The sequence below is a fragment of the Bos indicus x Bos taurus genome, chromosome 10, assembly GCF_003369695.1.
Source record: "Bos indicus x Bos taurus breed Angus x Brahman F1 hybrid chromosome 10, Bos_hybrid_MaternalHap_v2.0, whole genome shotgun sequence".
NCBI lineage: Eukaryota > Metazoa > Chordata > Mammalia > Artiodactyla > Bovidae > Bos > Bos indicus x Bos taurus.
Window position 1 is genome coordinate 54,014,331 of NC_040085.1, and position 27,828 is coordinate 54,042,158.

Below are 27,828 nucleotides of genomic sequence, written 5' to 3' on the forward strand. Positions count from 1 at the left end.
TACTGCATTGTGGTCAGAAAAGATGCTTGGAATGATTTCTATTTTTTTGAATTTAGCAAGGCTAGATTTATGGCCCAGGATGTGATCTGTCCTGGAGAAGGTTATATGTGCGCTTGAGAAAAAGGTGAAATTCATTAACAAAACAGATTTTAAAAATCAAAAACTCTTAAGTCTGTATGAAGCTTACATTCTTGTGGGGGGGGACAGGGAGAGATAGTTAACAATAAATGAATAAGTAAGTCATCTTGTGTACTGGAGGTTTTGCAGTTTTAAAAATGATAATCAGGGAAGGCTGAATATAGAAAGACATAGTTGAGCAAATATCTGAAAGAAGTGAGAAGGGGGATCATGTAGTTACTGGAGAACAAGGATTTTAGGCAGAGAGACCAGCAAGTGTAAAAGCTTTGAGGTGGGAGTGTGCCTGGCCTGTTAGAGGAACAACAAAGAGGCGCTGTGCCTGGAGCTGACTGACTGAGCAAGGGGGAGGGTCGTCAGGGCTAGATCCATTTTTTTTTTTTTTGAAGCTTTAAACTAATACAAAACTAAGTATTAAAGGTAATGTTCATTTAGCATGAAAAAACAAATCCTTATAAATCTCAATTTTGAAAATCCGTAACATACCATGCATATCACAAAATTCAGAAAAATAACAGGTTCATTAAATCAGTACTTGATAGACCTTTATAATGCCTTTGTTCCTCTACTTTTGGTGCTCTATTTTTTGATTGCGTCTTTTATGACCATTGTTTTGTGCATAACTTTCTATAGAGATACTAGAAAGATAATTCATTTTTTCCTCTAGCACATTAAAATTAGTTTTAAAATTATGATAGCCTAGAATAAAATCACCGAAGATGGTGATTGCAGCCATGAAATTAAAAGACGCTTACTCCTTGGAAGGAAAGTTATGACCAATCTAGATAGCATATTCAAAAGCAGAGACATTACTTTGCCAACAAAGGTTCGTCTAGTCAAGGCTATGATTTTTCCAGTGGTCATGTATGAATGTGAGAGTTGGACTGTGAAGAAAGCTGAGCGCCCAAGAATTGATGCTTTTGAACTGTGGTGTTGGAGAAGACTCTTGAGAGTCCCTTGGACTGCAAGGAGATCCAACCAGTCCATTCTAAAGGAGATTAGTTTTGGGTGTTCTTTGGAAGGAATGATGCTAAAGCTGAAACTCCAGTACTTTGGCCACCTCATGCGAAGAGTTGACCCATTGGAAAAGACTCTGATGCTGGGAGGGATTTGGGGCAGGAGAAGGGGACGACAGAGGATGAGATTGCTGGATGGCATCACCGACTCAATAGACGAGAGTTTGAGTGAACTCCGGGAGTTGGTGATGGACAGGGAGGCCTGGCGCGCTGCAATTCATGGGTTCCAAAGAGTCAGACATGACTGAATGACTTAACTGAACTGAGAATAACTGCAACTTCATGACTTCGTAATGTCATATAAAGATTTAGAATTGTTAACCTTGGGAAAACTTCCATCAAGTTTCCTTCATATCTGAGCTGTTACAGATGTACTTAACTATATATGATAATATTGGAAATGGGTTTGTGCTCTGTCAGCACTGGGATATTAATAAATTTTATATGTTTAATCCTCATGTAAAGAGAAAAATATATGATAGGCTTATTATATATAGTATCAAGGATACTCAAGCATTTGATTCTCCTAATACTACTAATATGAGGTAAATTTTGTTTTGACTAGTAGTTAATGAAAAGTAAACCTTCCATGTACAGTTTTACATGTGTGATGATGGGAAGAATCCTCAACAGATTAACTTCTGGCTCAGTATTGCAAACTCCTGTTTCTTCCATGATTCACATACTTCGGGTGCCAGGTGCTACCAGACACAGTCATATTGCCATATGACCTTGGGCTCTGCACTTTCATCTTGCCATGCTAGGTAATTCCCCATGGAGACAGAATTATTCCTACTTTCGGGTGACCGCCAGTAACTTTGTACAGAAGTGACAGTGAATCACATAAATACATTCTGCTAAACACAACTTGGTGTATTTTTAACTTGGCAGTCTTTTATCCCTGCATTGTCTAATACAAGGCAAAATGTGATGGGAGGAAATAGAGTGGAGACAATGATCTTAGCCTCTGTGGCTAAAATATTTTAATCTTGCACATCAAAAAACAAGACAGTGTGAAACAGATTTCTAGTGCTACACCCAGGGTGTTGGGATGAAATGTGCAAGTGAGGTAAGCTGAAGCTTAAGCTTCATTAGAAGAACTGGCTTCTCTCCTGAGCAAAATTGGACATTTTGTGTGGAGGACAGAGATGAGTCTTGTGGTAGGCAGATTCATGCCGTGCTCCTGCAAAGATAAAGGTGTCCATGTCCAAATCCTTTGAACTTGTGAACATGTAACTTTACATGGTAGAAGACACTTTGCAGATGTGATGGAGTTAAGGATTTTAAGATGGGACGATTATCCTAGATTATAAAAGTGGGCTCGTTGTAATCAAAAGGGTTTCTTATAAGAGGGATGCAGAAGTCAGAGGAGGTGTTGTAATAATGAAAGCAGAAGTCAGAGTGATGCATATATTACCAAGGAATTCGGGCAGCCTCTAGAGGCTAGAAAAGGCAAAGAACAGACAGTCCTAGAGCCTCTAGAAGGGACTCAGTCTTGATGAAACAGCTTAATTTTACCCCTGTGAGATTCATTTTCATTCTTTTGACTTCCATAATAATAAGACAATACGTTGGTACTGTTTTAAACAATTACATTTGTGGTGATTTCCTAGAGCAGCAATTGGAAACTACTGCAATTCTGGAACTGTCACTCTGTTCTGTTGAAAATAGATGAAAGGGTAGGAGTGAGGAGACCCAAGGGGAGGCTATTACCACAGCCAGGAGGAGAGGTGAGGTGGCTTGGACCAGAGTGTGGTCAGAAGAGGGGCGGAGAAATGGGCAGACTTATTTTCTGCTCAAAGTTCTGGCTGTCTTTCATCTCCTTTAAAATGTGTTTTATTTGGCTGGTTCATGAATAGGTAAAGAAATCAAGTCTCCTATGTTTTTCTTTTCATCTTTTCAATTGGTCCAATATTCTGCTAGAAGGTACAGCTGAGGAGGAACTGTAGATGTCCTCTTGCAAAGTCCATATTTCACCACATCTCGGGTGGCAGACCACCTCCACCAAATGCCTTCTCTTTTTAGTAAATGACTATGACTCAGCTTGGACAGGGTCCAACCTACCACACTCCACAGTTTGTATTCACCTAAGTTCCCTTCAGAGCTTCCCAGGATAGGTGGGAATGACTTTGACCCCCTACCTGGACTTGACTTTCCTTTACTCTGCTTTCTGTGGCCCTCTAGGCCTCTCTTCCACTTCGTTGCTGTGCACATTTACATGACCTTTGAACATGATGGCTGGCTTACTTATTTTTCCTTCACTGTCTAGAATAGAGCCTTTACTCAATATTTACTGAACTCAAAGGAGTTCAGTAAATATTTCAGCAATAAATCACTTAGTCTTGGCTCCAGCAGATTTTATTTGCCAAATGGTTTCGGAAATTAAGGCTCAGAAACTAGTATGTACTAAAGAAACTCAGTTTATAGCCCTACACATATCAAAATGACAAACACAAGCTCTGAGAAACACAGCTTCCTATGTAAGCCCTGGGGTGTGAAGCAGATAAGAGCCCTCCTTGGTTTCCTTCTCACACCTCTGTCTTTCCCACATGGGGTTCTTTCCTCTCACTTTGTGACAGGTGGCTTGATTTCCCTTGAATAGTTGGACTGTGTCTCACAAAGGGAAATTAAATGTCCTTCAGCTTTTTCTAGGCTCTTGTGATCCTTGGGGTAGATTCTGATTTTTTTTTTTTTTTCCATTTTGAATGGATAGGCTGTGGGAAAATATAGCTATTTTTTATCTGTATAGGAAATATTCTGATCCTGGCATAGTTCATAGCAATATAGTTTTTGCTGTAGATAATCAAATTGTAAGAGAATGTAGATAAAAATCCAGTTTTCTAGTATTGTATCCATAAGAAAAAGGTTGGTAAGAAAACAAGTTTTGGACAGGGGTTTGGGAAAGCCTCCAGTGAGAGGTCAGTCAGGTTCTCTGGGAGAGGGAGGTGGTACTCCACTGTGAAGCAGAGAGAAGCCTGGAAGCAGTGAAATGTAAGGAGTCACAGGGCCCCAGGTTTGACTGGGAGGGAGTCTGTGTTTTGAAGTACATCCTTGAGTATCACTTTGAAAACAAAATCTTTTGGCTGTGCCCCAGGGCATGTGGGGTCTTAGTTCCCCAACCAGGGATTGAACCCACACCCCTGCATTGGCAGCAGGAAGCCTTAATCACTGAACCACCAGGAAAGTCCCCTGGAGCATCACTTTTGTTGAGAGAGGTCTCATCTTCCCGTCTTTGACCTCTGGACACAGGCGTGGGTACATTAATGTGCAGTTCTCTAATCATTTCTGCATGGTACCACCCACCATCTCCTTAGAATCTCTTCCAAGCTCCTTTTACATTCAGTGTTTGAAGTCAGATTCTATTACATAATTGTGCTAGGCCTTTATTTTTCTTACTTGTAAAGTGGTGTTAATAACAGCGAGTACCTAATAGGATTGTTGTGAGGGTTAATGCATGTGAAATGCTTCATACAGCATCTAACTTTTAAGGAGTGCTCAGTAGACATTAGCTGTTATTCTTTTCACTGTATTACAGTGAAGTCTTAAATCTCCAGTTGTGAATGTGTACTTACAGAAGAAAGCCACATGGTGAGGCTCATGGGAAGATTCTATCGATTTAACTTGTAATGTGTATAGTATAATTTATGTATGCTCGAAGAGAAATGAATTAGTAAAATATTTTTATATTTCTTCGTGAAGCTGTAGGAAGTCATGAGAGGAACAAATCTCTCAATAAATCAAGTTTTCCAAATATCTGGACCTGATAAGCAAATTGGCTCAACCCAGAGGAAAACAATCCCACAGCCCTTTAGCATTTGTTGACTCCCCTAACTTTGTTTCCAAGCTCTTTTGAGAGCACAAGAATTTTAAAAAATCATGGAAGGATTTTTTTTTTTTTTCCCTCAATTCTCCCGTTAGTTTGCTTTTTAAATGTCAACAAATCCTCCCAGATGCAGGTCACCACTGAGTTTCAGTAGAAAACCCTGATTCGGGATACACATTTTTCAATTGTATCGGAATGTACTCTTGGAGTCAAATCAGGAAATCTTGAAGGCTGGGGAACTCTTTTTTTTTTTTATTGTCTTTAAAACCTTGCCCTGCTCATTTTTCTTTCCTCATGTCTTTAATGAATTACTTTGGCTCCCAACCACACAGGCCAGATTGTGAAGAATGAAAGAACATTAAGAAGGGAAAAAGCTTAAGTTATTATTTTGGCTTGAGGGAATTTTTGCCCAACCCCAAATCCTACAACCCTCAAACCTCAAGTGACACTCCATGTTTGGAGACATTCTTCAACTTCTGGACTGGGACCAGCCTTCATGAGGAAATATTAGTCTGTGCTATCAGGATTTTATAGGGACACCCCCAAATTCTCCATGGTGCTTCCTCATTTCATGGTTTGGGGGAGCTAAAGGCAACTGCCTAGACACTGTCCTCTAAGCTGCATTTGGTGAAGGACAAAATGCTCTGGAGTTAAATGAAGAAAGACAGTGTGCTTGTTAATTATGGGCTCATAGTTGCTGTGATCACTCATGGGCCCAATGGAAACCTCCTAAATCTTCCCCTTACTCTTAGTCTTGTTAACAGAATTGCTACATTTACTAACTAGTTTTAAACACTAAGGTCACATTGACATTGTTTGGAGACAATATGCATTGTTCAGAGACAAACTCATCCAAAAAAAAAAAAAAAAAGTTTAAGTGACCTGTCTTCTCTTGTCTTCTGAAAGTTGAAGCTGGATAATGTGTAATTTATTATGTTATGAGAGAGAAGAGCCCAGATTAGGAAGTGGATGTTGCCTTCAATAACCTAGCATAGAATCAATAGGTATTTGCCAATTTCTACTGAAAATATTCAGAAAATTACTTCAGACCCTCTTCAGTTATAGTAATAATAGTGACATTGACTATATGAACTTAGATGATTTCCTCTTTTTCACCTGTTATTTTTTTCATTAAAAAAGGCATTTTTGAGTATTTTTCTGTTTATAAAGTGCTTTGCAAACATTTTCTCACTTAATGATGGCCCCATAATGTGGCATTCTATTACTGAGGAAGCATGGGTAAAGAGAGTTTCTTGAGTTAAAAGTGCTCACACAGATGATCTGGTGGAAGGAGATCTCAAGTCTCTTGCTTCACAATCTTGGCTTCTTCTGAGGGCTCCTTCATCAAACTCATTTAAAAAATTATGTATTTGGCTGCGCTGGGTCTTAGTCGTGGCATGCAGGATCTTTACTTGTAGCATGTGGGGTCCAGTTCCCCAAGTAGGAATTGAACCTGGGCCCCATGCATTGGAAGCGTGGAGTCTTAGCCACTGGACCATGAAGGAAGTCCCCATTATCAACCTCATATTTATGGGTCTAAAACCTCTTGCTAACATGAGAACAGCATTGTGCTTACAATTAAAAATTTCCAGCAGAGTAGTCTTAGGCCCCTCCCATCTTTTAAACTTATGTCTTAGTGATCTGATAACACTTTTGGGATTTTCTAGATGCTTCTCCTCCTCCTGTAAGGAAAGGCAAGTATACATAATACATAAATGGATATGGTTTTATTATCTGAAACCGAGTCAAACAAACTGTCAGCCCTATAAGAAAATTATTTCAGGGAGGGAGGGGGTTTCTCCAGGTCATATTCCGAAACTCAGGTTACTCTTTTTAATAAATGTTCCCTAACATTTAACTGATTTATAATCATTTCGTAAAATAGATGGGGTAGCCTCAGTTAGTTATCTTCTCTATGTAACAGGAAGCACATGGCTCAAAGATAAGCATTCCCTGAGTGCTTCATTGATACTTTGTTTGATTGAGGCAGACAAATTATTTTGGCCTTCCTGAGATTTGAGGAGTGAAGTATATTTCCAGCACCCTGTATGAAGAAGGACTTTGAGGGTTTAATGACCTCTTTTGCCTCTCTTCTGCAGCAGATTAAAAACAATGTCTAAGATAATTTTGCTTCTGCTAATGGCTATTGTCTTGCCCACTGAAATGGTGAAGGATGGCTTCCTATTCAAGCACATGTCTTTGGTGGGCTCCTCAGCTGTCACAAAAGAATGTTAACACTGTTACCAGCTTGCTCTTCTGCCTTATACATCTATACTCAGCTAGCAACACAGAGTAGCAGCTTTCCAGGTATTTCCTAGGAAGTTCAATCTCAACCTTACAGTCATTTAGTGTTTAGCACAAGTGCAGTTGAGAGGAATACTTTTTTAAATCTATAAAAATGTTTTATTATAGAATAGTAATATATTTTTCTTTATACAAATGCAGTAATAAAATGAAAATTTAAGTTCTTTTTATGGTGAAAGGGGCCAACCACAATCATCATACAGCCTTGCATGTTTTTTTCGCTTTCTCCATGGTTGTCTGCTTGGCCATATGTAAGTATAGCTAGACCTACAGGGGAGTTAACGTCCCCTGGGGCAACAGGGTGGGGGCTTAGGGTCAGGTAAACACTTTTGAGAGGCATTTTTATAATTTCCCTTGAAGAGTCAAGTCTCTGTTGCCCCTCTCACATCTTCACATACTTTGTAAAGCATGTTTATATACATTTGTCTTCATCTCTTTCTTGAAGTCGGTTTCTTACTTTAGGTTTAAGGAACAGAAGTGACGACTCTTGACTTGTACTTCACCAGAGAGGAATAATAATTAAGATGATTGCTCAAAGGACATGAAGTTCATTTGCTCATTTAAATAACCTAAAATATATTTTGAACTTCATCACTTCAGCAGAGAACTGATGTTTGGCCTTAGAAACTACAGAATGTTGGGCCCACAGAAACTCTTGTTGGGCTCTTGGGATTGTATTTGAGATATCCCTAGGCTTATTATAAAATACAGTTCTAAAAATCTCACTTTATGTTCTTTTCAAAAAAACAATGTATTTATGTTTGATTGTTCTGGGTCTTTGTCGTTGCACGGGCTTTACTCTAGTTGCTGCTAGTGGGGGCTACTCTAGTTGTGGTGTGTGGGCTTCTCCTTGCAGTGGCTTCTTTTGTTGCGCAGCACAGGCTCGAGGGCATGTAGACTTCAGTAGCTGTGGTTCCAGGTTCTAGAGTGCAGGTTCAGTAGTTGTGGTGCCTAGATTTAGCTGCTCCACTGCACGTGGGGCTTCCTGAATCAAGGATCAAATTCGTGTTTCCTGCAATGGGAGGTGGATTCTTTACCACTGAGACACCAGGGAAGTCTTAACTTTATGTTCTTTGTATCAAACAATGACTACTTTATGGGGAGTTCTTAGAGAAATTATTGTTTTAGCCAAGAGCTAATACATAATTGTACTTTCCCAAAGAAATTGGTTTATTTTACCTTTTAAGGTCTTCCCTGTAGCTCAAATGGTAAGAATCTTGCCGGCAACACAGTTCAAACCTGGGGAATGGCAGGGAATGGCAGTCCACTCCAGTATTCTTGCCTGTAGAATCCCATGGACAGAGGAGACTGGAGGTCTACAGTTCATGGGATCACAAAGAGTTGGACACGACTGAGCGACTAACACTACTACTACTAGCCATGCCTTCCTTTTTTCTGTAGAATTGGTGGTCCACCTGGAACAGATGTGTGGGTCATCATGTCAGGCATTTTTATTTTCATTATGGACTCTAGCTGATCATTATCCTTTCATTTTTTCCTCCACTCAAATTTACTTTCAATACTTAAACCGTTATTCTTCTTGTACATTCTTGAGTAGTTATTTTGGAGACATCTTGTGTGTAAATGCTCTTGCATGTTTAAAGATGTTTTTATTGTCCTTTCATGATTGATTATTTTACTGGGTATAGAATTTTAAGTTCAAAATATTTTCCTTAAAACTGGAAGGCATCACTCCTGTGTTTTCTATCATCCTTGTTGCTGATGAGAAATTTCATGTTGGTCTAGTTCTTGTAACTCTGAGGCTACCCATTTTTTTCCTTGTGGAGTAAGACTTCTTTCTGGAGGAAAACTTCTTTTCTTCTGGAAGTTTTTAATGTTTTTCTCTTTATTTTTAGAATTCAAAATTTTATGGTTCATTTTCATTCATCCTGATTGCCACTTGATGGCCCTTTTGCTTTGAAGAGCTGTCTTATTCTTGTACAGAGAAATTTTCTTCTATTTATTTCCTCCCACCCACTGTTTATGTTTTTTCTCCCAAGTGTTTTTTTTTGTTCACATTTCATTTTTGTCATTTTCATATATATTTTAAGAGATTTCTTCAGTCTTAGTTTTCATTCTGTCTTTCCTATTATACAGTTTGTGCATTAAATATTTTTAATTTCCTTGTCCTGTATTTTCTTTGTTCCTATTAGCTTGCTCTTGTTTCATGGGCGCCATGTCTTCTTGAATATCTTCAAGGTACTAATTAGAATTAAAAACAAAAACAACCCCCTTCCCCCACCTGTTTTCAGAATTCTCTCTTCCCCTTGGAATCTTCTGTTTTGCGTTCTTGGTTTTTCTCAGATGTCTTATGTGACTTATGGTTGCTGGTTTGTATTTACAAATGAAGGACTAGATGGATTAGTGTGGTTTCAAAGTCTCTTTCCTGTCAGGCCTCTCCTTTAAATAGGAGGTTCAGTGATAGAGTCAGCTCACATAGACGTTTTCCCGTGTGTCTCAGTCTGTTCTATTTGTTATAACAGAATACACGGACTGGGTGGCTCAACATAAATTTATTTCTCACAGTTCTTGATGCTGTGAAGTCTATGATCAAGGTATTGGCAGATATGGGGGCTGATGAGAGCATGATTCCTAGGTCATAGATAGTTGTCTTCTTGCTGTCTTCACATAATGTAACGGGCAAAGGAACTCTCTAGGGCCTCTTTTCTTTCTTTTTTTTTTTTAAAACCTTTTATTGAGGTGTAGTTGATTTACAATGCTATGTTAGTTTTAGGTGTACAGCACAGTGAATCAGCTGTGTATATATCAGATCATATCAGATCAGTCGCTCAGACGTGTCCAACTCTTTGCGACTCCATGAATCGCAGCACGCCAGGCCTCCCTGTCCATCACCAACTCCCGGAGTTCACTCAGACTCACGTCCATCGAGTCAGTGATGCCATGTAGCCATCTCATCCTCTGGCGTCCCCTTCTCCTCCTGCCCGCAATCCCTCCCAGCATCAGAGTCTTTTCCAATGAGTCAACTCTTTGCATGAGGTGGCCAAAGTACTGGAGTTTCAGCTTTAGCATCATTCCTTCCAAAGAAATCCCAGGGCTGATCTCCTTCAGAATGGACTGGTTGGATCTCCTTGCAGTCCAAGGGACTCTCAAGAGTCTTCTCCAACACCACAGTTCAAAAGCATCAATTCTCTGGTGCTCAGCCTTCTTCACAGTCCAACTCTCACATCCATACATGACCACAGGACAAACCATAGCCTTGACTAGACGAACCTTTGTCAGCAAAGTAATGTCTCTACTTTTGAATATGCTATCTAGTTTGGTCATAATGTTCCTTCCAAGGAGTAAGCATCTTTTAATTTCATGGCTGCACTCACCATCTGCAGTGATTTTGGAGCCCAGAAAAATAAAGTCTGACACTGTGTCCACTGTTTCCTCATCTATTTCCCATGAAGTGATGGGACCGGATGCCATGATCTTCGTTTTCTGAATGTTGAGCTGTAAGCCAACTTTTTCACTCTCCACTTTCACTTTCATCAAGAGGCTTTTGAGTTCCTCTTCACTTTCTGCCCTAAGGGTGGTGTCATCTGCATATCTGAGGTTATTGATATTTCTTTCGGCAATCTTGATTCCAGCTTGTGTTTCTTCCAGTCCAGATTTCTCATGATGTACTCTGCATATAAGTTAAATAAACAGAGTGACAATATACAGCCTTGACGTACTCCTTTTCCTATTTGGAACCAGTCTGTTGTTCCATGTACCGTTCTAACTGTTGCTTCCTGACCTGCATATAGGTTTCTCAAGATGCAGGTCAGGTGGTCTGGTATTCCCATCTCTTTCAGAATTTTCCACAGTTTATTGTGATCCACACAGTCAAAGGCTTTGGCATAGTCAATAAAGCAGAAATAGATGCTTTTCTGGAACTCTCTTGCTTTTTCCATGATCCAGCGGATGTTGGCAATTTGATCTTTGGTTCCTCTGCCTTTTCTAAAACCAGCTTGAACATCTGGAAGTTCATGGTTCACATATTACTGAAGCCTGGCTTGGAGAATTTTGAGCATTACTTTACTAGCGTGTGAGATGAGTGCAATTGTGTGGTAGTTTGAGCATTCTTTGGCATTGCCTTTCTTTGGGATTGGAATGAAAACTGACCTTTTCCAGTCCTGTGGCCACTGCTGAGTTTCCCAAATTTGCTGGCATATTGAGTGCTGCACTTTCACAGCATCATCTTTCAGGATTTGAAATAGCTCAACTGGAATTCCATCACCTCCACTAGCTTTGTTCGTAGTGATGCTTTCTAAGGCCCACTTGACTTCACATTCCAGGATGTCTGGCTCTAGGTCAGTGATCACACCATCATGATTATCTGGGTCGTGAAGATCTTTTTTGTATAGTTCTTCTGTGTATTCTTGCCATCTCTTCTTAATATCTTCTGCTTCTGTTAAGTCCATACCATTTCTGTCCTTTATCGAGCCCATCTTTGCATGAAATGTTCCTTTGGTATCTCTGATTTTCTTGAAGAGATCTCTAGTCTTTCCCATTCTGTTGTTTTCCTCTATTTCTTTGCATTGATCGCTGAAGAAGGCTTTCTTATCTCTTCTTGCTATTCTTTGGAACTCTGCATTCAGATGTTTATATCTTTCCTTTTCTCCTTTGCTTTTCGCTTCTCTTCTTTTCACAGCTATTTGTAAGGCCTCCCCAGACAGCCATTTTGCTTTTTTGCATTTCTTTTCCATGGGGATGGTCTTGATCCCTGTCTCCTATACAATGTCATGAACCTCATTCCATAGTTCATCAGGCACTCTATCTATCAGATCTAGGCCCTTAAATCTATTTCTCACTTCCACTGTATAATCATAAGGGTTTTGATTTAGGTCATACCTGAATGGTCTAGTGGTTTTCCCTACTTTCTTCAATTTCAGTCTGAATTTGGCAATAAGGAGTTCATGGTCTGAGCCACAGTCAGCTCCTTGTCTTGTTTTTGCTGACTGTATAGAGCTTCTCCATCTTTGGCTGCAAAGAACATAATCAGTCTGATTTCGGTGTTGACCATCTGGTGATGTCCATGTGTAGAGTCTTCTCTTGTGTTGTTGGAAGAGGGTGTTTGTTATGACCAGTGCATTTTCTTGGCAAAACTCTATTAGTCCTTTCCCTGCTTCATTCCGTATTCCAAGGCCAAATTTACCTGTTACTCCAGGTGTTTCTTGACTTCCTACTTTTGCATTCCAGTCCCCTATAATGAAAAGTACATCTTTTTTGGGTGTTAGTTCTAAAAGGTCTTGTAGGTCTTCATAGAATTGTTCAACTTCAGCTTCTTCAGTGTTACTGGTTGGGGCATAGACTTGGATTACTGTGATATTGAATGGTTTGCCTTGGAAACGAACAGAGATCATTGTGTCGTTTTTGAGATTGCATCCAAGTACTGCATTTCGGACTCTCTTATTGACCATGATGGCCACTCCATTTCTTCTGAGGGATTCCTGCCCACAGTAGTAGATATAATGGTCATCTGAGTTAAATTCACCCATTCCAGTCCATTTCAGTTCACTGATTCATATATATATATATATATATATATATGTAGTCACCCTGCTTATTTAACTTATATGCAGAGTACGTCATGAGAAACGCTGGGGTGGAAGAAGCACAAGCTGGAATCAAGATTGCTGGGAGAAATATCAATAACCTCAGATATGCAGATGACACCACCCTTATGGCAGAAAGTGAAGAGGAACTCAAAAGCCTCTTGATGAGAGTGAAAGAGGAGAGTGAAAAAGTTGGTTTAAAGCTCAACATTCAGGAAACGAAGATCATGGCATCCGGTCCCATCACTTCATGGGAAATAGATGGGGAAACAGTGGAAATAGTATCAGACTTTATTTTCTTGGGCTGCAAAATCACTGAAGATGGTGACTGCAGCCATGGAATTAAAAGACTCCTTGGAAGAAAAGTTATGACCAACCTAGATAGCATATTCAAAAGCAGAGACATTACTTTGCCAACAAAGGTCCGTCTGGTCAAGGCTATGGTTTTTCCAGTGGTCATATATGGATGTGAGAGAGTTGGACTGTGAAGAAAGCTGAGCACTGAAGGATTGATGCTTTTGAAGTGTGGTGTTGGAGAAGACTCTTGAGAGTCCTTTGGAATCCAACACGACTGAAGCGACTTAACAGCAGCATATATATATACATGCTAAGTCCCTTCAGTCGTGTCAGACTCTGTGCGACCCCATAGACGGCAGCCCACCAGGCTCCCCCGTCCCTGGGATTCTCCAGGCAAGAACACTGGAGTGGGCTGCCATTTCCTTCTCCAATGCATGAAAGTGAAAATATATATGTATATATATATCAGTGTGTATATGTCAATCCCAAACTCGTAATTTATTCCCCCCTCCTTTACCTCTTGGTGACCATAGTTGGTTTTCTACATCTGTGACTGTACTTCTGTTTTGTAGATAAGTTCATTTGTACCTTTTTTTTAGATTCCACATATAAACAATCTATGATATTTCTCTTTCTGTGCCTAACTTCATTCAGTATGACAATCCCTGGGTTCATCCATGTTGCTGCAAATGGCATTATTTTGTTTGTTTTTATGACTGAGTTATATTCCATTTATGTATATACCACATCTTCTTTATTCCTGTCGATAAAGATTTAGGTTGCTTCCATGTCCTGACTATTGTAAATAGTGCTGCAAGGAACAGTGGGGTGCATGTATCTTTTCGAATTATAGTTTTCTCCAGGTATGTGCCTAGGAGTAGGATTGCTGGATAATATGGTAGATCAATTTTTAGTTTTTAAGGGACATTCCTACTGTTCTTCATAGTGGCTGCATCAATTTACATTCCTACTAACAGTGTAGGAGGATTCAGTGGGGCCTCTTTATAAGGGCACTAATCCCATTTGTGGGGGCTCGACCCTCATGACCTAATTACTTTTCAAAAGCTTTCAAATATTTTCATATCAGGGATTAAGTCTCAACATTTGAATTTGGGAGGAGCAGAGATAATCATCCTGTAATGTTGTGGTATAGTCAGGCAATCTGGCAAACACCACAATTACTCCAGGAAGGCAGGTTTTACTAGGGCTTAAGTCAGCTGTAGGTGATGTGGAGGTTTGCAGCTGCTTCTCTCTTAGGCCTGAACACCCACTCTTGGTCTCCTCCCTCAGCATGTTGCCTGCTCTCTTCAATGGGTGAGGGCAGTGTGTGTAAGAGGGCCCAACTGGCTCAATTACAATTTAATTATTTTGATAATGCTCCCAAACTAAGGGTATCAGATAACTTATGTTCCAAACATGGGACACTTAAAAAATTATTATTATTTATTTGGCTGCCTCAGGTCTTAGTTACAGCATGTGGGGTCTTCATTGTGACACGTGCGATCTTTCCTTGAGGCGAGTGGGCTTCTCTCTTGTTGTGGCCCATGGACTTACTTGCACTGTGATGTGTGGAATATTAGTTCCCTGATCAGGGGTCAACCCTATGTCCCTTGCATTGGAAGGCAGATTCTTAACCATTGGACCACTAGGGAAGTATTCCCAAACTGGGACACCCCTTAGAGTAAAAGGCTACCCTATTAATCATTCTGCCAAGCTAATAGGCGTAACTACAGCACACTCTCAATCTTTGTATTTATTGGCTGAATTTGGAACTTGTCTGGGGCACCATTGTGAAAAACCACTCTTCTAATTCTTTTGGCTAGCATTGTTCCTATGTTTTTCTTTTTTGGGCAACTTGATTCCATCTGATTTCTATTTTATTTTCTAGACTGTCTTTAAAATATATGAGCCTCTGCTAACTCACATTCTTATTTTCTAGCACTGTTATGTTTTTATTCTTTAGAAAAATATTTTCTGTCATTTCAGTGGGACCTGAGAGGAAAGGGAAGTAGAAGGACATGTTATCTTGAACAGTGAGCTCTTTCATTTCACTGTGAACATATGCTAGCTTACTATATTCTATAATCCATGTGTATCACTTTGCTTCTTTTTGGAACCAGACACATTTAGTGACACCAGTTGTGCAGGAATGAGCTTACCTTGGTAAATGATAAATTCCTTGGTGAGCACTTTCCTTTTATTACTCTCCCATTTCGAAGGATGCCTATGAAGTGGCAGGCGTTAAGTCATTGAACCTCAGAGCAGTTCTCAGTGGGCATTGTTTATGGGGAATTCGGTCTCGGCTTCCTCTTCTTGGCAGGATGTGACTTATTGCCAACAGGGGTTTATATCCCCTCACATACTGTTGTAGTACATGGAAGAATGTCAGTTCCTACAAAGACAATTCAGGCCTAGCATAAAAAGGTAAAAGGCAGAAAAGTAGGAATTTAAATCCAAAGCCAGAATTTTGCAGGGCTTAAGGAATGGATGAAAATCTGCCAGAATTTTTTTCATGAAGACTCAGTTCAGAAAGAAAATGCTTACTGAAAGTATAGAAGTAAAGATGAAGACTTAATAAGATGAATTTAAAAATAAATAGGGACTTCCCAAGTGGCACAATGGTAAAGAATTTGCCTGTCAATTCAGGAGACTCTAGAGATGCAGGTTTGATCCTTGGGTTGGGAAGACCCCCTGGAGAAGGAAATGGCAACCCACTCCAATATTTTTGCCTGGAAAACTCCATGGACAGAGGAGCCTGGCAGGCTACAGTCCAGGGAGGTCACAAAGAGTTGGCCATGACTGAGCTACCAAGCGAGCACACAGATATAAATAGAGGAGAGGACCTCCTGGCTCTAACAAAGTCTTCAGGGGCAAGAGCAGTGTGAACACTAGGGAGAAGATCCAAAATTTCCCAGCACAGAAATTACTCCTTGGGCCACTTTGGAAAATGGCTGTTTTCAGTCCTTAGGGAGTGTAGTTTCATGGAGACACTGGATAGGATATTTAGAGTAAGCAAAACTAGACACAGAACTATAGAATTCTGTGCTTGGATGTGCTTCATATAAATGTGTAATTTAAAAATGATCATCAACTGAATGTATATGAGCTAAACTAAAGCCAGTTAATATGAGCACATTTGATTTTTTAATGTTTTATTTTATATTGATGTATAGCTAATTAACAGTGTTGAGAAAGTTTCAAGTGGACAGCCATACATATACATGTATCCATTCTCCCCCAAATCCCCCTCCTATCCAGGCTGCCATATAACACTGAGCACAGTAGCACATCTGATTTTTAACTTACAGCTAATCTGGAAATTACATACAGGATGCCAGTGGGCCAATAACATCAGTTGTTTTCCTGTCAGCAGTTTTACTATGCCTGGGTCGATGTGGGGAATAAAAACACCATCTAGCTTTTTAAGTTTTTAAGTCTCTTTAGCCTGCAAAACCTCATTTCGGGCTTTGATATTTTTGCTCTTTGTTGGAGAATCAGCAAGAAAGAGAGGATTATGCTTTTACAGTCAGAGTTTGAAATCGTTCTTTCAGAGGGCGGTTGTTTGAGAGGTTGCTTCCTGGTGGGTTCTCAATTTCAGAGTTATACAGGGAACTGACTTTTTTCAGTGGTAAAGAAGGAAGTCATGTAGGTGGCTATCAAACAGATAAATACTCTACAAATGCTAGGAGTCCAGTCATAACCAAAGACAGGGTACTGTTTGTCAGGAGCAGTCCTCAGAGGTGAACTTCATACCTGAAAGCTGAGCCAACACAGGGGATGTAGAGACATTTAGATTCCTCTTAGACTTTTGGGAAATAGGAATCAGTTCTTATAAATCATGATGCCTGGCAGTACCTGTACTGTACCATGCCTGTACCATGGTACAGGTGGTAAGACATGTTCCTACCTTCCTTCTTTCCCTGTTCATCTCCCTTATCTTTATCTCCTTCTTATCTCCTCCTCTTTGTTTCTCTCTTGCTGTTCCTTTCCTCATCCCTAATATGTGCCTCCAAGTTACTTCTTATCAAACTCTTATCACATCCCTATACTTTTTACGATCTGTCACTTATCTAGGTGGAGAGCTGTGGGATAAGGGAATCCCAGGTTGAGATGGTCAGGTCAGTTACTAGGAGAGTCCAACACTGACATCTGTTTGTTACTTGACTCATCTTTCTTCCATCACTTTCATTGCTCCACCATTATTACTCTTTTGTCAACTCTGAGTTCAGTAAACATGGAGTAGGAATTTGCTACTCTTACTACAGAAACATGCTCTGCTGGTGTTTCTGGGGCACTGTCTTGTTTTGCCCTTTCAGTTCAGTTCAGTTCAGTCACTCAGTCATGTCCGACTCTTTGCAACCCCATGGACTGCAGCATGCCATGCCTCCCTGTCCATCACCAACTCCTGGAGTTTACTCAAACTCATGTCCATTGAGTCAGTGATGCCATCCAACCATCTCATCCTCTGTCATCCTCATCTCCTCCTGCCTTCAATCTTTCCCAGCATCAGGGTCTTTTCCAATGAGTCAGCTCTTCGCATCTGGTGGCCAAATATTGGAGTTTCAGCTTCAGCATCAGTCTTTCCAATTAATATTCAGGACTGATTTCCTTTAGGATGGACTGGTTGGATCTCCTTGCAGTCCAAGAGACCCTTGAGAGTCTTCTTCAACACCACAGTTTAAAAGCATCAATTCTTTAGCACTCAGCTTTCTTTATAGTTCAACTCTTACATCCGTTAATGACTACTGGAAAAACCATAGCTTTGACTAGATGGACCTTTGTTGGAAAAGTAATGTCTTTGCTTTCTAGTAGGCTGTCTAGGTTGGTCATAACTTTTCTTCCAAGGAGCAAGCGTCTTTTAATTTCATGGCTGCAGTCACCATCTGCAGTGATTTTGGAGCCCCCCAAAATGAAGTCTCTCATGGTTTCCATTGTTTCCCCATCTATTTCCCATGAAGTGATGGGACCAGATGCCATGATCTTAGTTTTTTGAATGTTAAGTTTTAAGCCAACTTTTTCACTCTCCTCTTTCACTTTCATCAAGAGGCTCTTTAGTTCTTCTTCAGTTTCTGCCATAAGGGTGGTGTCTGCATTTCTGAGGTTATTGATATTTCTCCCAGCAATCTTGGTTCCAGCTTGTGCTTTATCCAGCCCAGCATTTCTCATGATGTACTCTGCATATAAGTTAAATAAGCAGGGTGACAATATACAGCCTTGACATACTCCTTTTCCCATTTGGAACCAGCCTGTTGTTCCATGTCCAGTTCTAACTGTTGCTTCCTGACCTGCATACAGATTTCTCAGGAGGCAGGTAAGGTGGGTCTGGTATTTCCATCTCTTTAAGAATTTCCCACAGTTTTGCCCTTTACAAATTTTAATTTCTGCAATATGATAATCTTTGGGTTTGTGGTCCTATTAGTTTGTTATTTGTACTTACTTTCAGGTGATATAGAGCTGTCCGCTGGCAGTAGACAGAAAAATTGGGCCCCAGAGAAGGGATAAGCTCCTTTCTGAAGATCTTGGTGAGCTGGAGTGAGGTAGAGAGAGAATGCAAAGATTGTGTCCCTCGGCCTCTATTCCCTGGGAGCATGTGTATAGTCCCCTGAGTGCCAGACCAGAAGCCTGCCCCACAGGCCCAAGGTTTTATGTAGTTCTCTTTCTCAGAAAGACTGGGAATGTGTTTTAGTCAGCTGTCTGTGCAGTGCCCTGAGGATGGTAGTCTGCCAAGAACAGAATCTTTGATTTTTACAGTTCCATAGGATCCAGGAACACAAGGCTGTGGCTTTCAGAGCCAAGTGGCCAAGGAGTATTCCCTGGGTGGCAGCTGTAAAAAACTGGGTCATCAGATGTAGAAACTGGGGCACCAAGTGTGTTTGGACTTCCCCTCCAGGGGATCCTAGAACTCTGGAGTGTGGTAGAGGCGGAGTACGAAGATAGCACCTATTGGAAGATAAAAAGGGGAAATAGAAATAGGAAAACAAGAAGACAAGGAGAAAAAGAAAAAGAATAAAGGAAGAAATATAAGATGGCACCCATCTGCATTAGCAAGGCAGAGGTAGAGCAGGGAGATTGTATCCACCAACTGCCATCTCTGGGGAGTATGCCAGAGGTCCGTGCCCCTAAGACCAATGTTTTAAAATTAGAATGTGAGTCTTTTTCTGGTGCTTCTCAAAAGGCTGCTTCTGTGCTGGGCCCTGGGGTGGGTGAGTCTGCCTGTAGGCACTTTAAAGAGCTGTGCTTCAGTTTGCCGTAGTCCTGCCCTGTTGGTCTTTGAAGCAGATGCTTTGGAGGCTGTCTCTCAGGTACTCATCTGGAAAGTTGGGGTATGAACCCTTCGCTTCTCAGGTTGAAGCTCTGGGTTTTGAGTTCCCTTCTCCTTTGTGTGGGGATGAGATTGTGTCTCAGACTTTCCTACCTGCTTTGATTGGTTTCCCTCTTGTTTGCCTGATGTGAAGGGCATCACCCAGCTAGTTTTTAGGTGTTTTTCAGAGGAACTTGTTCCAGGTATAGCTGTTGATGTGGTGTGTCTATGGGGAGGAGATGACTTCAAGATCTTCATAAGTTGCTACCTTGAGCTGGAATTCTGCATTTGCTTTCCGAAGAGATTTGACTTTTTTGGCCATTTCCAGCTAAGGGCCGGTCTCAGTGTCCTGAAGATGTCAAGTTCCTCTCACTATGCATGGATTGTTTAGACATTTTACCATTGGCTCCATAACCATTAGGTCAGTGACCTCACTGGCCACTTCAGTATGGTTTTGTTTGGCTATATTACGTCTTACAATTCTATAGCAAAACAAAATTTCCTTTCCAGTGTGGCATTTGACATAGCTTTTTTTAGAAACTTTTTAGAAACTACCTGAAGTTAACAGAAAGGGTCTTTATGGAGTGAAAGGGATATAGAAATTGGCGACACATACTGTTTTGCTTTATGGCTGGCGTTAGAAAGACAATGAAAAACACTTCAGCTTTCCATTTGGGGACTTTTCCGATACATGTTCCAACATTTAGGCTGGAAAAAAACCAATGCCCTTCAAATTTCAAAAGAAAGAATTCTTGCAACCTTGATGACAATCAAAGTAACCTATGTGATGTTAGTTTAATGAGTCGTATGTTTCTTTTGGTTGAAAATTTAATTTCTTACCTGATTTCTCTTTCTCTTTAGAAGTGGAACGGATAGTAAAAGCCAATGACCGTGAATATAATGAGAAGTTCCTGTACAAAGTGAGTAAAACACATATCCCGCACACAACCTGGGGTAGGTCTTAAGATAGTAGGATTCATACCTTCTAGAACTTTGACTTCACTAAAAACTTTGTTGGCCCATTTTAATAGCAGGGTGCCATATGTTTCAGATTTTTAAAAATAAATTTAGATTTTAGTAATGTTTATACACTTATTTTTTTACACATTAAGAATGATTGGTATTCATATTGGTATGGGAATAAGATGAAGTATCTTCTTAAGAATGATGCTTAGTTTATTCTGGTGCCCATTGGGCACTTGAATAATGTAAGGATACTATGAAAACAGGCTTCTATGGTAGTACTTTGTGATAGAAGTGGTGAAAGTGGCTGATGGGGGATGAATAACATTTGGGGATTTTCTCTAAGCAACTCAGGCTGAATGTGGAAAAGTGTATGTAGGAGAAAGTTCCCCAACCTGAATGATTGTATTTATCAAGTGAGCAGTGAGAATTATTATTTAAAATGTGTGAGCTTTAAGCTTGTACTGAACTACTTTAAAAAAAGTATTTATTGGGCACACAGGCTCTTTGTTGCGTCGTGCAGGATCTTTTGTTGAGGTGCACAGACTCTCTAGTTGTGGTGCTCAGGCTCAGTGGTTGCCCCAAGGCATGTGGGATCTTAATTCCCTGACTGGGGATCCAACCTGTGTCCCCTGCATTGCCAGGTGGATTCTTAGCTACTGGACCACCAGGGAAGTCCCTGAAGTACCTTTTTTTTTTTAAGCAAGTTTTTTTTTTTTTTTTTTCATTTACATAAGTATTTATTGAACATCTACTAAGTGACTGGCACTATTCTAGAAACTTGGGATACACTGGTGAACACTGTGAATTATGTCATGGTGCTGCTGCTAAGTTGCTTCAGTCGTGTCCGACTCTCATTAAAATCTCCTCTTTCCTTGACTCAACTTAAGTTGCTACATGGGCTTTTAAGATAAGTTCTAAGAAAGATAATTGGTAGAATTGATGCTGCGGTTGACATGCAGCCTATAAGACCTGGTATGATTGAGTTACTAGCACATTAACCAGAGTCTGAATTCACAGAGGGGTTTGATGACTATTAAGATGTAGCAATGTGAGTTTCTTGGGACAAACTTTAGCAGTGTCCATCCAGGAACTAGCTAGAGGAGAGAGAATTTTGGCCAATGGATTATTTTTAGTATTTGGTTCCTTTTGGGAGGTCATTTCCATATGTGTAGATGAAAGCATTGGACGGCTCTAGCTCAATACCAACAGAGATAGCTAACCACTCCTCTTCTCATGCTGTGCTAATTACCTAACTTGTGATTCTCTACAGGGAGATTCTCTACAGCACACTGCCTCTATGACAGATTTCTCATTAGAATAATACATGGCAACTCTGATTTTATTCATTTATTTTATAAACTTGGTTAAAGTAAGCCTCCCCATGAGAGAAGGAATCTCTCTCAGAAGGCTAATGAATGTGCTTTCTAGCCTGGAGTGGGAGTGGGAGGATGACTTTCTTCATGGTGATTATTTCCACTCTGTGCAGCCTCCTGCCATCTGGTCATTTAGCCTGGCTGGTGATCACTAGACTTGGCCCCATGCCTTTCTATCCATTTTATAGCCAGTTCCTTAACTCTTAAGGATGACCCTTGAAAGTCTTGACCACCAAATCCTAAATAAGAGGAGTAGAAATCTATATTTTAAGATCTCGGGGGAAAAGTTCAGTAATCTACTACTGGGTAATCATGCATTTACATATTTGGCTATATCCTTATTTTTCCAATATGTAAGAAGTATTTTCATTCTGTGAGTAGTGACTGTATAAGGAAAGCCATATTTTTTATGTTACTTGTAAGATGATACTATCCTTTATAGTTATTTTTACTTAATTTATATAATATTTAAAACTTAGAGAAAAGTACAGGAAATAATATATCACCTGTATGCCCACTACACAGATTAAATAGGTAGTAACCATTTGCCATGCTTGCTTCATCTTTCTTTTACTATTAATAATAATACGCCAATCATAACAGAGGTTTTTATTTTCTTGAGCTTGCATGATATTGAACAGAAGCACACAGATGTGTGTGTTTTCTGTTGGTCTTCTTAACAGTGACAAGGCAGTAGAACAATATTCTGCAGCTGCAGCAGATGGAATAAGGCAGCTTCATCTCTGAGTTTAAACATACTAAGGAAAAAACAAAGCCCATTAAGGTCTAGGAAAACCAAGAATGACACCAAGAGTTGAGAGAAGGAAGCTGCAGAGCAGAGAGGGGCATGAGTGTCCTGGGTCTAATGACCCTTCCCATGGCTCAAAGGGGATAAGCCAGGCCCTCCTACAGTGAACAAGGGTCCCTACCAGACCTGGCTGATGGTGTGTTGATTTGGGAACTCCCAATAGGATGTCTGGCCACACATGAGTTGTAGGACTTTTCTCAGCCTCAGTCTATTCAGATAAAAATTACAGATAATAAGTGTAGTGATTTCATAAACTTATTGTATGGATTAAAGCAGAATAACAAAAAGTGACCCCATGAGCTATTCTTTATAGAGATAGTATTTGAATCTATATCTATCTGATTTTAAGGATTTTTAAGCACTTCATACGTGGGCTATCCTTTTAGGTAAGGCAGAAGCCATGGGCCTTTCGCTCAGTCTCGCGTAGCTTTAAAGGATATTACCTCAAATGGAAAAGGGTTTTTTAAAAAATGTGCAGATCTCAGGCACTAGTAAAGTAATGCTTAAAATTCTCCAAGCCAGGCTTCAGCAATACGTGAACCGTGAACTTCCAGATGTTCAAGCTGGTTTTAGAAAAGGCAGAGGAACCAGAGATCAAATTGCCAACATCCACTGGATCATCGAAAAAGCAAGAGAGTTCCAGAAAAACATCTATTTCTGCTTTATTGACTATGCCAAAGCCTTTGACTGTGTGGATCACGATAAACTATGGAAAAATTCTTCAAGAGATGGGAATACCAGACCACCTGACCTGCCTCTTGAGAAACCTGTATGCAGGTCAGGAAGCAACAGTTAGAACTGGACATGGAACAACAGATTGGTTCCAACTAGGAAAAGGAGTATGTCAAGGCTGTATATTGTCACCGTGCTTATTTAACTTATATGCAGAGTACATCATGAGAAACCCTGGGCTGGAAGAAGCACAAGCTGGAATCAAGATTGCCAGGAGAAATATCAATAACCTCAGATATGCAGATGACACCACCCTTATGGCAGAAAGTGAAGAAGAACTAAAGAGCCTCTTGATGAAAGTGAAAGAGGAGAGTGAAAAAGTTGGCTTAAAGCTCAACATTCAGAAAACGAAGATCATGGCATCTGATCCCATCACTTCATGGGAAATAGATGGGGAAACAGTGTCAGACTTTATTTTGGGGGGCTCCAAAATCACTGCAGATAGTGATTTCAGCCACGAAATTAAAAGATGCTTGCTGCTTGGAAGGAAAGTTATGACCAACGTAGACAGCATATTAAAAAGCAGAGACATTACTTTGCCAACAAAGGTCCGTCTGGTCAAGGCTATGGTTTTCCCAGTGGTCATGTATGGATGTGAGAGTTGGACTATGAAGAAAGCTGAGCACCTAAGAATTGATGCTTTTGAACTGTGGTGTTGGAAAAGACTCTTGAGAGTCCCTTGGATTGCAAGGAGATCCAACCAGTCCATCCTAAAGGAAATCAGTCCTGGGTGTTCACTGGAGAGACTGATGTTGAAGCTGAAACTCCAAAACTTTGGCCACCTGATGTGAAGAGCTGACTCATTGGAAAAGACTCTGATGCTGGGAAGGATTGGGGGCAGGAAGAGAAGGAGACGACAGAGGATGAGATGGTAGGATGGCATCACCGACTCAATGGACATGCGTTTGGGTGGACTCTGGCAGTTGGTGATGGGCAGGGAGGGCTGGCATGCTGTGATTCTTAGGGTCGCAAGGAGTCAGACATGACTGAGCAACTGAACTGAACAGATCTCGGTGAGAATGCTCTTAATAATTGATGAAGTAATATCCTTCCCTAAAGGCTGAAAGGGGGATGGGGATAAACTGAAAATTATAAAAAATATGAAAGAAAAAATGGCGAAGCTTCCTCAAATGTAGTAGAGAGAATGTTTCAGGATAAGATAAACCACAGCTTGAATCCTTTGCTCTCTTTCTCATTTACTAACTTGTGATTTCAATATATTTATTTTTCTGCACATCATTAATTTTACCTTTGAAATGGGGCATTTTCCTTAGAGGATTATCTACCATAGGGTTTAATGAAATAATTTATATAAATGTTTGATAACGGTAAGACTAGGTAGTATATGTTGGATGTGTACTATGTACCACATCCTAGGCTAAACCTTTTTTATGAATTTTTTCTTTAACATGTTTGTGGGCAAGTATGCACAGTCAATTTTAGATTTCCTATAAAGTACTGGGTAAAGTAAGATATCAGTGAAAATGGCTTAGGAAGACACTGAGAAATTGGCTGAAGTTACTTTTTGCAGCAGATATCATGTCAAAAAGTTAGCAAGTCTGTGATACTAAAGGTGTAGAAGCTGCTGATAAGTTATGCAGGGAATGCAATATGGAGATGCAGATGCACCTAAAGCAAGAAGACTAACAGTGTGAATGACTATGATTGTAGAGTACACCCCGCTCCAGCCTGCCAACTAAGCCATATGAAAGTGCTAGTACTTAATACTCTGGGCAATGCATTTGATAAGTTCAGGAAATAATCCTGATATTCTTAGTATGGATATTGACAGATGTATGGTTAACTGTGATGACAGTAACAAAGTTAGTATTAATAATGATAACAGGTTACACATATGTAAGTGTTTACATGGTTCTAAGCATTCTATTATAGTAAACTGATTTAATCTCACAACTCTATGAAGGGAGCACTTTACTTATCTCACTTTTATTTAAGAAGACATTGATGCACAGAGGTCTCAGGTGATTTACTCAAGGTCACAGAGCTGGATAATGGCTCATATTCTTAAAACTGTGAGTGTAGTTGTGAACCAGGTGCTTTGCACATATAGCTAATCTTCCACAAACCCCACGATACTGGATGCTTGGGGCTAGTGCACTGGGATGACCCAGAGGGATGGTATGGGGAGGGAGGAAGGAGGAGGGTTCAGGATGGGGAACACATGTATACCTGTGGCAGATTCATTTTGATATTTGGCAAAACTAATACAATTATGTAAAGTTTAAAAATAAAATAAAATTAAAAAATAATTAATTTAAAAAATTTTTAAATTTTAATTTTATTTATTTTTAATAATTTTTTATAATTTAAATTTATAATTTAATTTATTTAATTAAAATAATTTTAATTTAATTAATTAATTTTTTAAAATTTTATTTTATTTTTAAACTTTACATAATTGTATTAGTTTTGCCAAATATCAAAATGAATCCGCCACAGGTATACATGTGTTCCCCATCCTGAACCCTCCTCCCTCCTCCCTCCCTATACCATCCCTCTGGGTCGTCCCAGTGCACCAGCCCTAAGCATCCAGTATCATGTATCGAACCTGGACTGGCAACTCGTTTCTTACATGATATTTTACATGTTTCAATGTCATTCTCTCAAATCTTCCCACCCTCTCCATCTCCCACAGAGTCCATAAGACTGTTCTATACATCAGTGTCTCTTTTGCTGTCTCGTACACTGGGTTATTGTTACCATCTTTCTAAATTCCATATATATGCATTAGTATACTGTATTTATGTTTTTCCTTCTGGCTTACTTCACTCTGTATAATAGGCTCCAGTTTCATCCACCTCATTAGAACTGATTCAAATGTATTCCTTTTAATGGCTGAGTAATACTCCATTGTGTATATGTACCATAGCTTTCTTATCCATTCATCTGCTGATGGACATCTAGGTTGCTTCCATGTCCTGGCTATTATAAACAGTGCTGCGATGAACATTGGGGTACACGTGTCTCTTTCCCTTCTGGTTTCCTCAGTGTGTATGCCCAGCAGTGGGATTGCTGGATCATAAGGCAGTTCTATTTCCAGTTTTTTAAGGAATCTCCACACTGTTCTCCATAGTGGCTGTACTAGTTTGCATTCCCACCAACAGTGTAAGAGGGTTCCCTTTTCTCCACACCCTCTCCAGCATGTATTGCTTGTAGACTTTTGGATTGCAGCCATTCTGACTGGCGTGAAATGGTACCTCATAGTGGTTTTGATTTGCATTTCTCTGATAATGAGTGATGTTGAGCATCTTTTCATGTGTTTGTTAGCCATCTGTATGTCTTCTTTGGAGAAATGTCTGTTTAGTTCTTTGGCCCATTTTTTGATTGGGTCGTTTATTTTTCTGGAGTTGAGCTGTAGGAGTTGCTTGTATATTTTTGAGATTAGTTATTTGTCAGTTGCTTCATTTGCTATTATTTTCTCCCATTCTGAAGGCTGTCTTTTCAGCTTGCTAATAGTTTCCTTTGATGTGCAGAAGCTTTTAAGGTTAATTAGGTCCCATTTGTTTATTTTTGCTTTTATTTCCAATATTCTGGGAGGTGGGTCATAGAGGATCCTGCTGTGATGTATGTCAGAGAGTGTTTTGCCTATGTTCTCCTCTAGGAGTTTTATAGTTTCTGGTCTTAGGTTTAGATCTTTAATCCATTTTGAGTTTATTTTTGTGTATGGTATTAGAAAGTGTTCTAGTTTCATTCTTGTACAAGTGGTTGACCAGATTTCCCAGCACCACTTGTTAAAGAGATTGTCTTTAATCCATTGTATATTCTTGCCTCCTTGTCAAAGATAAGGTGTCCATATGTGCGTGGATTTATCTCTGGGCTTTCTATTTTATTCCATTGATCTATGTTTCTGTCTTTGTGCCAGTACCATACTGTCTTGATAACTGTGGCTTTGTATTAGAGCCTGAAGTCAGGTAGGTTGATTCCTCCAGTTCCATTCTTCTTTCTCAAGATTGCTTTGGCTATTCGAGGTTTTTTGTATTTCCATACAAATTGTGAAATTATTTGTTCTAGCTCTGTGAAGAATATTGTTGGTAGCTTGATAGGGATTACGTTGAATCTATAAATTGCTTTGGGTAGTATACTCATTTTCACTATATTGATTCTTCCAATCCATGAACATGGTATATTTCTCCATCTATTAGTGTCCTCTTTGATTTCTTTCACCAGTGTTTTATAGTTTTCTATATATAGGTCTTTAGTTTCTTTAGGTAGATATATTCCTAAGTATTTTATTCTTTCCGTTGCAATGGTGAATGGAATTGTTTCCTTAATTTCTCTTTCTGTTTTCTCATTATTAGTGTATAGGAATGCAAGGGATTTCTGTGTGTTGATTTTATATCCTGCAACTTTACTATAGTCATTGATTATTACTAGTAATTTTCTGGTGGAATCTTTAGGGTTTTCTATGTAGAGGATCATGTCATCTGCAAATAGTGAGAGTTTTACTTCTTCTTTTCCAATTTGGATTCCTTTTAAAAAAAAATAAAAATGTTTTATCTGACTTTAAAA

The 27,828-nt window shown here is 39.7% G+C and overlaps 1 protein-coding gene across 3 annotated transcripts in view; it reads left to right on the forward strand.

Annotated features, from left to right (window-relative positions):
* ATP8B4 (ATPase phospholipid transporting 8B4 (putative)) overlaps positions 1 to 27,828 on the forward strand; it is a 292,569-nt gene that overhangs the window by 29,583 nt on the left and 235,158 nt on the right. For all 3 annotated transcript variants that reach the window (XM_027554041.1, XM_027554043.1, XM_027554042.1), the window contains one exon: positions 20,281 to 20,339. In XM_027554041.1, the coding sequence (XP_027409842.1) occupies positions 20,281 to 20,339 (59 nt within the window). The remainder of the gene's footprint in view (positions 1 to 20,280; positions 20,340 to 27,828) is intronic.